The 15,292-nt window shown below is 51.3% G+C and overlaps 1 protein-coding gene across 3 annotated transcripts in view; it reads left to right on the top strand.

Moving 5' to 3' along the window:
• Positions 1-15,292, top strand: part of LOC132473433 (signal-induced proliferation-associated 1-like protein 2) — a 77,929-nt gene that overhangs the window by 15,013 nt on the left and 47,624 nt on the right. For all 3 annotated transcript variants that reach the window (XM_060073564.1, XM_060073565.1, XM_060073567.1), the window contains exon 2: positions 11,704-13,490. In XM_060073564.1, the coding sequence (XP_059929547.1) occupies positions 11,960-13,490 (1,531 nt within the window). In that variant the 5' untranslated portion in view covers positions 11,704-11,959. The remainder of the gene's footprint in view (positions 1-11,703; positions 13,491-15,292) is intronic.

Raw genomic sequence — 15,292 nt, 5'->3', positions numbered from 1 at the left:
TCTTTGTGTTTCTTTGTACGTCTTTGTGGGGGGGTCTTTATTGGGGTGTGTGTGTGTGTTTGTGTGTGTGTGTGGGGGGGTCTTTATTGGGGGTATTCTGTGTGTTTGTTTGTGTGTGCTTGAGTGGGGGTCTTTATTTGTGTGTGTGTGTGTATGTGTTGGGGAGTGTGTCGGCCTGCGTGTGTGTGTTGGGGTGTGTGTTGTTTGTACCACTGTGTTGGGGTGTGTGTGTGTGTGTGTGTGTGTGTGTGTGTGTGTGTGTGTGTGTGTGTGTGTGTGTGTGTGTGTGTGTGTGTGTGTGAGTGTGTGTGTTGGTCTCTGGCAGCGACTGAAGGTTTCTGCGTTCCTTCGCGTTTCAAAGGTAAACTATGCGTTTTATGTGTGCCTCTCTACTCTAACTCTTTCTTCCCTTTGCTAACTTCTTCTTCTTCTTCTTCTTCCTCTTCCTCTTCCTCTTCTTCTCCTTCGCCGTGCCGCTCCTGTGAATGGGACCGCAGTCCATGTTTGGCCATGTTACTCTACCATGTTACTCTACCATGTTACTCTACCATGTTACTCTACCATGTTACTCTACCATGTTACTCTACCATGTTACTCTACCATGTTACGCAAAACAAAGGAAGTGCATGCAAACAGCCCGTGAAATAAGAACATAAGCACGGATAGAACGTGCAAGAAGGGAGAGGAGGAGGGAGGGTTCTGGATGTAGCAGGATGTTCTGTAGCTATTACAAATGGCAGGCTTTCGCTCCAGTGTTTCTGTGTGTGTGTGTGTGTGTGTGTGTCTGTGTGTGTGTGTGTGTGTGTGTGTGTGTGTGTGTGTGTGTGTGTGTGTGTGTGTGTGTGTGTGTGTGTGTGTGTGTGTGTGTGTGTGTGTGTGTATGTGTGTGTTTGTGTGTGTGCGTCCGTTTCCATTTCCCTTTCTCGCTGTCCCTGTAGTGCTAATGTGGCGATGTGGACTCTGACTGACCTCTGAGTAACTCAACAAGCAGGACGCATCAACACTTTCTCCTAGAACACTTGGCTATTAGAGAGGAGAGGCAGGAGTCTCCTCACAGGCACCCTTATCTCTCTCCCTCTCTATCTCTCTCTGTCTCGCTAGCTCCCGCTCTGTACTTTACGGTCTTTCTCGCCCTCTTTCTCACACCCTTGCTACTTTACTCTCTATCTCTTGCTCTCTCAGTCTCTCTCACCCTCTCTTCCTACTTAACACTCCCTCTTGCTCACTATCTGCTGCTCTCTCTCTCTCTCTCTCTCTCTCTCTCTCTCTCTCTCTCTCTCTCTCTCTCTCTCTCTCTCTCTCTCTCTCTCTCTCTCTCTCCTTCCCTTAGAGTGTGTGTGGCGCTGACAGGCTGTCAGTGATGCAGCAGGGTAGCATGCTAAGCTGGAGGCTGCTGGAAATGGAAGTGTTTGGCTGGGAGCGGGGTGGGGGGGGGGGGGGGGTGCGGTGGGTGCGGGGGGGGTGGTGTGGGGGGGTGTAGGCTGATGGTAATGGGTGATGTTTACTCTTGGAGGCCTGCTGGGCCACATCAACCCAGGGCCCGTCCTATGCCTCTTCTGCTACTGCTGCTGCTGCTGCTGCCGTCTCCCGTCCACCATCCACCCCCCCGCTGCCTCCCGCCGTCCCCCCACCACCACCTCCTCCACCCAAGAGGAGGGGAGAGGGGACGGCCTGGCCCGGCCCGGTCCGGGGGCCAGATGGTCCCGCTTGGAGGAGGGCCACGGCACGGCTCAGTCTGTCAGTGGGGCTCCGCGGGACCGGCCAGAAACAAACATGATCTCCTTCTGTCGGGAACACACAAAAGCATCGCTTTGCTATGCATGGAGGATCGGCGTTGTTGTCGTGGGTGTCGACACCGCGCCGTCACATTAACGTTGGTTTTGTGTATATTTATGAATATTCGTATTTATTGAAAACGGGTCGCTCGTCGGATGAGTGTCGTAACACGCGGGGAGATTTGTTTCGTGACGCAAGACGACGCAGCGCACACGAGCCGAACGGTTGAATCACCTGGACAGTTTCTCCTTCTTGTCGTCTTGGGGCCGTTTGATGGTGTTGAATACGTTTTCATGAATGACGCCAGCGATCGCTCAGTGTTGCCATGTGTGTGTGTGTGTGTGCCTGTGTGTGTGTGTGTGAGAGGGAACAGAGCGCAGAAGGGGAAGGCCGTCAGCCCTGGGTACTGTTTGTCTATTTTCATTCTAAAATCACCCTGAAACACTTAGAGGACAATGGCATCGCGCCGCCTGGCAGGAGCTGGGCCCGGGGCCAGCTGGCAGGGGCCACCAGCAGGAGCATGCTTCTCTGCTTTAAGGAGCTGGAGGCCTTCCCCATGCACCCAGCCACACCACGGGGCTGGAGGCAGAGGAAGGAGAGCTCTTTACTTTATATGGTGCTCCAACACGAGCAGGGTGGAAAATATCCACATATGCTTCGAGTTCAAAACAAACCAGATGCCAACCCGATCGCTTCGCCCCTGTCCGTGCTTACGGGCGTTCGATGGGCTGCGTTCAGCACGATGTGTGTTGTGTTGTGTTGTGTTGTGTTGTGCAATCTTGTTTGGTTGTAAATGGCTCATGGCGTGTTGTTTGGTCTTTTGGTATTGTTGTGAGTTGTATTGTGGTGCAGGATTCAGTGGTGGTTTTTGAGATAATTTCTGAAAGCAAATAACTTTCACAGCATCTTGCTATTATCGTAAGACGCCTATATGGGCCTTTAATAGCAAAGTGTAACGTTCACTTGCCCTTAGTTCACCTCACTACCAAGCTTCTATCAGAGGTAACCATACACTACAATGTCGTTAAAATGCCAACATGTGGGCTTTCGTTAGGTGGTTATGTTAATATTGACATATCGTTCGCTTTTACAGTTCTGTGATCATATAATACGTAATCCAGTGTCATTTTGTGACGGGTAAAGTATCATATCCTGGAATAAGGTCTTGAAATAAACATTACAGCTCTATGATTCACGAGTACCCTTAGATACACTACATTGTCTGCTGAAGAATTGTTAAAGCATCGTCAAACTTCCCTACAGCAGTGTAAGGCTATAGGAGTCCATAGGAAACAAATCTGTGTTTCTTCAAACCACCGCCAGGCTCACTTGTCTGAACAGATCACATAACAAAAGAACATAACATTTAATGTCTGGGCTTTTTTTTTCGGGGAAAAGCTTAAATTTGATGGAACAAAGTAAGAATAGAAGAGAGCTCGACCACAGATGACCTCTGTGCCCTAGTTATTCCTGATCCGCACGTTGCGGCTTGTTCGACCATTTCAATCGGGTGCAATGGACTCAGACGACATCTTTATAAAGGCCCTAGGAAAACAGGATTATCTGTGTTGGCAGCCCGTCCTTGCGAATGCTAGTTAATGATAAGACAAGCCACTAAGAATAACTGCATGTCAGCAAGAACCAAGAAGCCATGACCGGCCCAATGGCTATCTTTTATTTAGTATTACGGGTGGAGCACAACCGCTGACAGCCGGCTCTGACCTTAGCTCCGTGATTTAATTGCGGGATTTGAACCGAGAAAACGCTTTTCAAATCCTTTTTAGACCTCCACCAATCCGAACTAAAACTTTGATGCCTAACATTTCACACTCTTTTGATGATACTTTCCCTGTGTACACGACACAGCTTACAGTTACCATGCACTGATTTGCAATTCTCATTTAGGTGCAAAAGAGGAACTTTTAATTTGAAAGCTTCTCTGCTCTCCACTACCCTCTCAATCTCTCTCTCTCTCTCTCTCTCTCTCTCTCTCTCTCTCTCTCTCTCTCTCTCTCTCTCTCTCTCTCTCTCGCTCTCTCTCTTGTCTCTCTTGTCTCTCTTGTCTCTCTCTCTCTCTCTCTCTCTCTCTCTCTCTCTCTCTCTCTCTCAGCTCTCTCTCTCTCTTGTCTCTCTCTCTCTCTCTCTCTCTCTCTCCTCTCCTCTCTCTCTCTCTCTCCTCTCTCTCTCTCTCTCTCTGGTGTACCTGAGGCTTGTGGCTGACATTAGTGCAGTCTCAGAGTGTACTCACCCCCAAGGCCGGGAAAAAGGCGAGGCAGCTCTGGCGCACTCATTCACTCTGGGTTCCTGACCTCCTTTTCCCATCCAGCATCGCCTTGTTGTCTTTGGTCTTCGCTAAGAGGCCTGAGTGCGATTGAGATGTAAACAATGCCTCGCTAATCACCTCGGCCTCCTCTAGGATCTGCCCTGGCTTGCTCCCATACCCTCTCTCTCTCTCCGACACCCGCTCTCTGTCTTTCTCTTGTCTGTCTCTCTCTCTCTCCCTCTCTTGTCCCTCCGTCTCTCTCTCAGTCTCTCTCGTCTCCCTCTCTCTCTCTCTGTCTCTTCTCTCTCTCTCTCTCTCTCTCTCTCTCTCTCTCTCTCTCTCTCTCTCGCTCTCTCTCTCTCTTTCTCTCTGCCTCCCCCACCTAGGGTTACTGTCTCCTTCTCCCTTCCGTCATCATCTCTGCTGACAAGACAAACGTTCATGCATGGAGTCACACGTCAACCTTTTCAGTGTTTCCGTGTCTCTTTGTCTGCTTGGCTGCTTTGTTTCCCATCGCCAGTCAGTCCTTCCGTTGAGTGAGAGAGAGAGAGAGAGAGAGAGAGAGAGGGAGAGAGAGAGAGAGAGAGCGAGAGGGAGAGAGAGAAAGAGAGTGATATGGGAGAGAGAGAGATATGGGAGAGAGAGCGAGAGAGAGAGAGAGAGAGAGAGAGAGAGAGAGATATGAGAGAGAGAGAGAGAGAGAGAGAGAGAGAGAGAGAAAGAGAGTGATATGGGAGAGAGAGAGAGAGAGAGAGAGAGAGAGAGAGAGAGAGAGAGAGAGAGAGAGAGAGAGGGAGAGAGGGAAAGAGAGAGAGAGTCAATGATCCAATCTACTTTCCATCACGGTATCTATCCATCTCTATCCATCCCTCCCTCCTTCCATCTCATCATCCATCCCACCCACCCACACACAAAAACACACACCCACACACACTCACACACACACACCAATCTCCCTCCGTGTCATTTCCAGGCTCTGTGTTCCCGCCTCCACCGAGGGCGTGACCTTCCATTCTCACCGCCCATTACAGATCTCCCCATCGCTCCCTGCAGGCCGGGCTGGCGGTGCCCCGGTGTGTTTGGGTGGAGGTCTGAAAGAACGCCTTCCTCTCCCCCCATCAGAGCGGCTACGGAGCATCCAGAAGAGAGAGAGCTCGGGCTGGGGCAATTAAAGCCAGGGCTGATGGATGTCGGAGCAGGGGTAATCTTGAGTAGCAGCTGGCAGCGGCGGCGGCGGCGGCGGAGCCTAGACCCGTTGTGGGGTCGGATTGAATGGCTGCTGCAGGAGAGAAAGGTGTAGACGGGGGGGGGGGGGGGGGGGGATTTGTTGGCCTAATTGCTCTGCTGCTTCGTACCTTAACAGGCGTTGAAGGGGCGGTTGTGCACTTGCTTACACACACACACACACACACACACACACACTTGCACTTATGCACACACGCACACCCCTTTCTCAAGTGCCCTTCCTGGGAATACGGGTGTCCTGGGGTCGGCTCCATGCCGGGGTTCCCAGGCCCGGATAATGACCTCATGGACGGGAGTCTCCAATTAATTTCCAGGGTGGCTCGGTTGCACAAAAAGTCTTTCTGTGGAAAGTTTTGGCAGAATCCCAAAGCTGTTTTTCCCTCTGCCCACTCCCACTGTCTTCAGGCCTCTCCTTAGCCTCCCATTCCTCCCCTCAAGGTAGATGCAGGGAGAGCGGGGACACACACACACACACACACACACACCACACACAGGAGTGTGTTTCGTTAGATCGGAGGAGCCGGGCTGGTTGCAGTCCTTAACCATCCCTCCCCTCCTGCTCCCACCACAAGTGTAAGGAATTTACTATCTACTATCTGCTCGAAACCATCGCTCACTCTCTACATCTCTCTCTGTATCTCTCCCTATCTCGACCCTTTCTGTCTCTCCCCTGCTCTGTCTCTCCCTCTCTCTCTCTCTCACTCTCCCTCACTCTCTCCCTTTCTCCCTCTCTGCATCTCTCCCTCTCTCTCTCTTTCTCTTTTTCTGTCTCCCTCCCTCTCTCCTCTCCCTCTCTGTCTCTCTCCCTCCCTCTCAAACACACACACACACACACACACACACACACACACACACACACACACACACACACACACACACACAAACACAAACACACACACTCTCCCATTCCCACCTCAAGGTAGAACAGCTGCGCTCTGAAGGGAGGACAGGATTCAGTGTTCCTGCCCCCGTAGTCACCACTCAAAAGCCTCAAAGTTTTGCCGAAATGAAATTCTCCAACGGAAATTCAAATCAAGGTTAATTTTGAGTTGTTCAGGATGTGACGTGGTGTTGTTGTTTCCTTTCTCTTTGTGTTCATATATAATTGAGGAATCAAATGGGGTGCAGTGATGGATGTATAATGTGCCTTCCGGCTTGTTTCACTTCCACTTGACTCATTTCCTCCATCTTTGTGCGAATGAGCATAACACTGTCTACCACCCCGTTCAAAACCGACCGGGTTACCACAAAGAGATCCTTTTTCTGTCTATCCAGGTGAGGCTAAGCAAGCTACAAATTATTTAAAAGATTTGTATGTTTATTTGCTGCGGCCGGTAAACCCGATCAACAGCCGATCACATGTGTTAGAAATTACACGATGATGGAATCCATGAGCCTGGAAATTATCCTAATGACCCCCCCCCCCCCCCCCCTCTCTGACCTCTGGTCTGGCCTTTCATTCGACCCGTCGCTGGAGGGGGGTCTGAGTGGGCTGTGAACCACTCTTACCCTCTAGAGAGGTTCTGGCCTGTCGGATCCAACGCCACCTACAAAGACCTGCTGGCCCCCGGCCCCTGCAGTTCAATAAGTCCAGGCCCAGAACCTCTAATACAGATCAATTTGCTCCGGCTTTATTAAAGATAATTGGCCCTAATTAGACGTCTCTGTTTGCCCTCAATGTTAAGTATTGCCTGGTCGCTAGGTAATAGGGTACCCCCATGTGTGGGACTCACAACTGAAGGGGCGAAGGGCCAGAGAATGATTATTAATCTAAGAATTTATATTCTTACTAATACTAGTATGATGCACAATCCTTCTTCTGCTTGTGAATCTTTATCTAAAATTAATCAGAGACAGATTAAACCATATTCGGCTCAATTGCACTGCAGAGTGCTTGCTCTGGCTTCCGTTCCCTCTTTAGAAACCCACAACGCCTCATGTCCCCCACGATAACACTTTGTTCAGCTTGAAAAGGGCTTCGCCGCAAATCTGCAGATTTGTCTGGAAGTTCCACCCACTTAGCGCCAACAGAGTGACAGTCAGACTCTCCCAGCAGTACATTCGGTCCAACATCTCTGACCCAGCTGAGAATCTCTGCTCTCGGAGACGATCGGCCTCTCCGCAAAAATACCGATCTTGGCACCGAGGACTGAAGCGTCTTAACGTCTATCAGAGTTTGTTAATAAAGTCACTGCATCTGAGAATTATGATTTCAAAACCTGGCACACCCTCTAAGTGACCCCCCCCTCCCCCCCCCCCTCCCCTCTGCCCACACACACACATACACACACACACACTCCGCTCAAGCTGAGATGAAAGCTGCGCACTGTGACACAGGGGAGATAGATGGACGATCCGTTCCCCTCTCCGTAATTAGGCCTCCGCCTTTACCCCACCCTCTCCTTGCTGCTTCCTCCGCCCCCCCACCCTCCCCCCCCCCGTCCCCCCCCGTCCCTGCGTTTCTGAGGCCTGGCATCTTAAACAGCCATAATGGCCACACATTACTCCAGTAATAAAGGGCTGTTAGCAAAACCGACCGCCTACACTCCATCTGCTGTGTCTCCCCCCCCCCCCCCCCCCCCCCCCCCCAGCCTGAACAACATGATCCACCGAGGGAGGGGGGGAGGGGGGGGGGGGGGGGGGGGGACGAGCAGCCCACCCCCAGCTCCCTCCTGATCAGGCAGGGGGCAGAGGGGATTGTGCTGACTGGGTAGCCCGGGGTGCGCTCTGCTGCTGGGGAGGTAACCAGCGAGAGTGACGGGGTCCAACTGGTGCCATTAATCACTGTCACGGGGGGGAGCAGGCCAGGAGAGGACGATTAGATGTGGGAGGGGGGGTTGGGTGTCTACAGGGGAGTGCCGTGTCTAGTCGTCCGGTCCTGGTGTGCAATAAGGACGGACCTCACCCCTTGGTGACCCTCCACAGCCGAGGAAGGAACGCACACACACACACACACACACACACACACACACACACACACACACACACACAGACACACACACTCAGGTCTAACTGCCGGTCGTGTTATCTTTTGGTAGTTTCTGCCAGGACTATCGGAGCGGGAAGGCTCGGTGGTAAGGCTGGGGGGTTGGACTGGGGGACAGGACGGCAATATGCAGGCTACTGGGGAGGAAATAACCTAAAGACGAGCTTCGTAATATTTAGCCTAGTTGGTAGCTTAAAATGTACTGGACATATCTGTCGTCGATGCTGGGATGACAGATCTGTTGGTTTTGGTTTCAATAATTTTATCAATGAAATCGCATCCTGTAACTGATGTGTACTACAAATAACAAATGTCTACCAGCCCGCACCTCTCTCTTTGTTTACTAGAACGTCCTGCAGGGTGCATGTCTCGTCTTACCGTCTCCACTCCTAAACCCCTCCCACCTTCTCCCCCCTAGCCAGCCAAGCTATGCTAGTTTTCGTTGCACAGCCAGAATGGAGAGAACACTGTTATTGAGTTCTTATTATTCTGAATGTCTCAGGCTTTGCACAATCGTATACATTGCAACTCTAATCCATGGATACATTTCCGCTTTTTAATCTGTAAATGTGAAATGGAGATCTTGAGCGGTGAACTCAGACATAATTGATATAGGTTAAGCAAGCTTTATACGATATAAGATGCTTTACGCCGACCAATCAAAATGAATCTTTAGTCTGTGATCTGCCCTGGTATAAGCGCTCTGTCAAACAGTTGTTTTAGTGTTCTCTGGAAGAGCTTTGCCCATAAGGTGCCACAGTGGTTGAAGTTATCTTTTCAGGTGACCTTTTTCGATGATGTGTTTTGAGGTCTTTTCTATTTCTAGATGAGAAAACACAGGATTCCTCCGTAGCCTGACACTATGCTATCTATTAGTGAAATGCCATGGTCCCACTTCACGGATGTGCCACTGGGAGACCTATTACTTTTCTTTTGAAGACAGTTTTAGTGCTGTGGGAAATTAAATATAGATTCAAAGGTTGGGTTCCTAGTTTCAAATGTTCTTAGTAATGTTGAGTAGGAGTGATGCTTTCAAAGTCAAACGTTTCCAAGATGCAGAGCAGCTTGAAAAGCGAAAGGATGTGCACATAATGTATATACACACAATATGTATTTCAACCATCAACAGCCACCTTTTATATTGTTCCCCATGTAGGTACAGTAAACCCGTGTGTCTCGTTTAACATCACATTGTGTTCACGGTTCGCCAGCCTTAACTGGAAAACAGATTTGCCAAGAGCAATTGTCATCGCCGCATTATGTATTCATGTGACATCAAATTATTCCTCCTGACTCATCAGAGCCTTGTGCAAATGATCCTGTCACTTCAGACAAGCAGCTCAGTGAGAGAGGAACACATCTTCATAACTAGACCCTTGTTTCTCTTAAATACTTTAGCTTAGTCCAGGGAGGAGCGACAAGAGTAATACAGCAGAGTGGACACATTTGAGATCAATGCATTTATTGGTTTATTTCCACCGATTTAGGTCAGTGTTTAGCCCAAGCGCAGTGGTTATATTTCAGCTATTTGGATATTTCACATCAACCCCCATGTGTGTGTTTTGTGTAGTCTGGTACGTCGCTAATCTTGATCTGGCCCACATTCTCATCCCATTCTGTTTCCTCTCTCCGCAGTATACGACATAGAAATGTAAACATGACCCCCAGTTGTCTCAAAACTAGTGTTGAGTCATGTCATAGCCACCCGCGCAAACATGGGTGGCCGGCCCCCTTGGCTCCCTCTGTTATTAAAGACCTAAAACACAGAGCATTAAACCCAGGGACACCATCCCCAACGGTAGGCAAATCAAAACAAAATGGAAGCAGCTCCGTGTGCTTGTTTTTCTGTGACGTGACTGCTCGCCTTGATCGCCCGCGAGGTTATCTGCAGATTGCCTCCCCGGGAGAGACGAGGCAGACGGCCACCCTCCTAGGAACAAGAAAAAGCAATTTAGGTCAATATAGAAAGGTCCCGAGTCCACCGCGCCGAGAACTGCCACGCAGCCGTGGCAATGGGGGAGCAGATCTGTTCGCCAGCAAGGTCATGTTGTATCTTATCAGAGCATCCCGTAAACATGCCCTCAAGCTCTTTATAGAAGAGGCTGAGTGTAGGTTTGCTGTAGGATGTATGGAATTCATTGAGTATATCAAATGGGGATCACATGTTACGATTAACATTTGGTTGTAGGGATAAATGTTGAGGTTATCATGTCATCAACCTCAGAGCAGGTAAACGTTTGTACAGAAACCCAATCCTAGCTTCCGGCCTCGTTTGGTTTTCCGTTGTGTTCAGGTGTAATGTGACACTCTTTCTGGGAGTTCACTGTACTGTAAATCAAGAGGAGTAAAGATGCTATCTCATAATTTCCATAATTTGGCGGCACAAAAGGTGTTCGTGGTTATTTTGCCTTCAGATTCCATCATTTCTCTTAATTAGTTTAACACAGTTGACCACAGTCACCTCTTCATGGCCCACCTTTGCAGATGGCTCATCTAAAGGAACACAGATTATTGGCAAAAATGGAAACAATGTGAATTAGCTGCTTGCATCAAACACTGCGAGTTACCCGAGAGAGTAAGAAGACGCTCCTCAAGGACCACCAAGGATGTCCCCCTCTTTCTCAGTCCACAGCCCAGTGTCTCAAAGGGTGTAGGGGTTGATTGTGAAGGCCTCTGTCATAGGAAGTCAGAGGCTGTAAGAGTCATTCCACCGCTCACTGTGGTGGAATGACTCCTTGTAAAAGCTCTCTTCTCATAAATATACTGTAGTCGTACAAAGTGACTCGCATGAGGAAACAAGATACCGTTCAGCTTGGGAAGGGGACATAGTTATTAGTCTTTTAGCACCTCGATTGCTTTCGGCATTGGCTGTCGTCGGTTGAGTGCACAACAATAAACATGCTGCCTCCTAAATTGATAATACGCCCTAAACATATTCCTTCTGTATAGCGTGTGAGGCGAGACAATACTATAAGCAGTTGGATTAGCTTCTTGCTACATCTAAACAGTTGAGCTGAACATCTGCCTCTCATTGCTGCAACTTGCTCCGTCACCATCTGCTCCACTCTGGTTGGCAGCACCCACAAATACATCCAACACTATCATTATAAACCCATAACATTACATGCTCCAACACTCCATGGCCGTATCCATAGGCATACACCAACCCAAGCCCTATTTAGCCAATGCGCGCTTGAATGACCTTTTGGTATTTCCACAATATCCTCCCATAACCTTTTGATATTCTCCTAAAGGACAGGGAATGAAAAACCGATGCCCGTAATGGATCAATTTTGCCGCTGAACTTATTGCGATCCCGTCGAGGGAACGCATATATAATGTCAAGGCTTCCACCTCTGCCTACATGGTCTATTTTATAAGGCTTGCTTGTTACAGTATCCTAACGTCGTTCCCTATCTTGTTTGTTTTGCAGCTCCAGCATCCCCCGTTGTCCTCCTGAATTAGCCGTGAGCCACACTTCACTGTGAGTCCTCCTGCCGTGGCCCTCGGCGTCCTTAATGCTGCCCGCGACCTCGTCAGTACAGCAGCCTTCTCTGAGCTAAGATGACGGTCGCTTCAGAGACCCTGGGAAGAGGCCCCTCCCCTTTGTGTGTCTGAGGCGCCGCGCATCATGTAATGAAGACGGCCCCCAAGTGTCTGCTGCACTGAGGGTCCGTTGCCGGCGGGATATGAGTTATTTTAGCCCCGTGTCCGACGACATATCCAACCTTGTGGGATTTGTGGGAAGCCCAGAAGACTACGGCCGAGCCATGCAGTCTGAGGAGCTGTTCAGCAGGAAGCTCAAGGCCCTGAACGGGGGCATGGCCCCGGGGTCCTCCGGCGCACAGGGGAAGTCCGACGGGCTCGGCAAGTCCAACGGGAACCCCGCCATGCCTAAGATGGGCGTGAGGGCCCGAGCGACGGAGTGGCCCCCGAAGAAGGAGGGCTGGGACGGGAGGCCTTCCCCCAACTACCAGAGCGTGATCCCGGCCTTCGCCAACGGCCAGCAGGACCAAATCGGTGAGATCCTGGAGGAGGGCGAGCCCATCATCCTGGACCCGGACTACGCCGACGGCAAGTACACTCTGAGCGAGCTCCTCAGCCACTCCCCGCTGCGGGGGCTGCACCCGATCCGCCAGCGCAGCAACAGCGACGTGACCATCAGCGACATCGACTCGGAGGACATCATGGACCAGAACGCCGTCAACCCCAACACGGGCGCCTCGCTGCACCGCGAGTACGGCAGCACGTCCTCCATCGACCGGCAGGGCCTCACCGCCGACGGCTTCTTCAGCATGCTGCGGGGCTACCGGGCGGACCCCGCGGACCACCGCGGCGCAGCCCCCCCGCTGGGCTTCCCCGAGCTGCTGCGCTACGACACCGCCTTCTCCCCCAGCCTCCAGACGGCGGCCCAGATCGCCCGCGGCGAGATCGTGCAGATCTCGGGCTACGACTACATCGACAGCTCGCTGCTGTACAGCCGGGAGCGGGAGAAGTCCTTCATGCGGCGGATGAAGTCGGAGACCTCGGAGACCTCGCTGTTCCGGAAGCTGCGGACGATCAAGAGCGAGAGCGACGCCCAGCGGCTGTCCATGGAGGACGACCGGCGGCCGCTCAGCTTCCAGAAGTGCTTCTCGCACTACGACGTCCAGAGCGTGCTCTTCAACATCAGCGAGGCCGTGGCCAACAGGGCCACCCTCAGCCAGAGGAAGAACACCACGACCGGGGCGTCGGCTGCCTCGGCCGGGGGGGGGTGCGGCCAGGGAGGGGGAGGGGGCGGCGGCGGTGGGGGAGGGTCCGGAGTCCCCATGGTCGGAGCGGCGGGCCCCGAACCGGGATGTAGCGGTGGGAACGCGGGCATGTTCGAGTCTCCCCTGGGCAGCCGGGAGGACTTGAACCCGAAGGAGAACCTGGACACGGACGACGGCGACGGGAAGAGCAACTACCTGGTGCTGAGTTGCACGCACTTTCGCAACGAGATCGGCGGCGAGGGCGAGAGGAGGATCTCTCTGTCCAGGGCGAACAGCACCAACTACACCGGCGGGGGCGAGAGCTGCTCCTTCGAGTCGTCCCTCAGCTCCCACTGCACCAACGCCGGGGTGTCGGTGCTGGAGGTGCCCCGGGAGAACCAGCCCATCCACAGGGAGAAGGTCAAGCGCTACATCATCGAGCACATCGACCTGGGGGCGTACTACTACCACAAGTTCTTCTACGGGAAAGGTAGGTTGATGTCAATCGGGTCTCAATGCCATCCTGAGAGGCCAACACTGTGTAGAGCATTAGTATCATCGCCAAGCCAACCCTCTTTTGTCTCAGACAATGCTAAGGCTGTTCGCACTCATTCTTCCGGTGTTTTTTGACTGTGCTAAAAGTTCAAATAAGTTTGACTTTGTGCACTGGACTCGAAGAAAATGTCCAACAGTGATGAGGAGCCGTTTCGGCAGTAAAGGGATGATCGTTTAATAAGAAATGAAAACAATCATAAGAACATTTTACCGTTTAAACAGTTTAAACAGTTGCGCAGGCAGCCCTGCTCCATAAAGCCTCGCCCAGCTCTCACTATGCGCTGGTGCTTTTCAAACGGGCCCCTAGATAGTGTGACGTCCGGTTTTTTTCTGCTGAGCCTGATACATGAAAAGGGACTCCAGGACAATAGAGTGTCTGTGTTGGGTGTCTGAATATGGGTTTCACTTCCTGAGCTTGACACTGGATTTGCGATATTGTCCTGTCCTCTGGAAAAGCTGGGAATAGTTATGTGAGAGGCATGTGTGTGTGTATGTGCTTGCGTGTGTGTGTGTGTGTGTAATCGGCGTGTGTGTGTGTGCGTATGCGTGTGTGTGTGCATGTGTGTGTGTGTGTGCATGTGTGTGTGTGTGTGCGTGCGTGCGTGCGTGCGTGCGTGTGTGCGTGTGTGTGTGTGTGTGTGTGTGTGTGTGTGTGTGTGTGTGTGTGTGTGTGCTGCAGCTGTTTCCCAGGGGGCACCGTGTCCCCTGAATCCACTGGGTCAGCAGCAGAGCCCGGTCAAAGTCCCGGCGCTCCTCATTAAAGCACCTTGGTGTGTGGAAACACCAGGCCGGCCGCCGGACCATCAGCACATAATGCTGCCCCCCCCCCCCCCCCCCGCTGTCCATAGTCTCTGTCTGCTGCCGCTCTCAGCATATTGGATTACCCGTCCATAACACCCCGCTCCACACACACCCGTACGCACGCACACACACTCGCACACATGCACATGCACACACACACACACACACACACACACACACACACACACACACACACACATACATGCACATGCACACACACACATACACACACACACACACACACACACACACACACACACACACACACACACACACACACACACACACACACACACACATGCACACACACCAAGACCAAAGCAGCTGTTTCACCTTTCACATTATGGGATGGGATGCCTGAACTTCCTGAGCACACTGCCACACATTTAAACATACTGCCGTGTGACTGAGCAGGAAGCCACTTGTGTCTTAATGGCTCCGGTCATGGAGAATGAGCCAATTACAGCGCAGCTCAGCTTGTATTAGGATGCGTTGGTGAGCTCAGTGCATCGGGCAAATTATTTACAGCCCTATTTACATCCCACGGAAGCTAGGCTTGATTTTCCACTTGACACTCTAAGAAAAGCTTTCGGCTACTAAAACAGCCTCTGCCGTTGTCTTTGGTTTCCCCCATCACATATTTAATCACTTCGTCTTCAGCAATGCAGGTCAATTTATAATTGAAACGACTTGCACTGATGTAAACTCTGAGAAGGAGGGGTTCTCTTATGGAAATGTGCAGCAGTGCCCTTTTCCTCTATACTGGTCGCTTCAATGTGTTTTATTGAAGAGGCGGCCTGTCATCGACAAACAAACACAGACACACCCATAAAACACACACACACACACACACACACACACACACACACACACACACACACACACACACACACACACACAACGGACAGTAACTCATCACTTAATGGCAGGCTTTTA

Source organism: Gadus macrocephalus, chromosome 15, assembly GCF_031168955.1.
Source record: "Gadus macrocephalus chromosome 15, ASM3116895v1".
Taxonomy (NCBI): Eukaryota; Metazoa; Chordata; class Actinopteri; order Gadiformes; family Gadidae; genus Gadus; species Gadus macrocephalus.
Note: the sequence above shows the minus strand (reverse complement) of the source record. Positions and strands in the feature narration are given on the sequence as shown.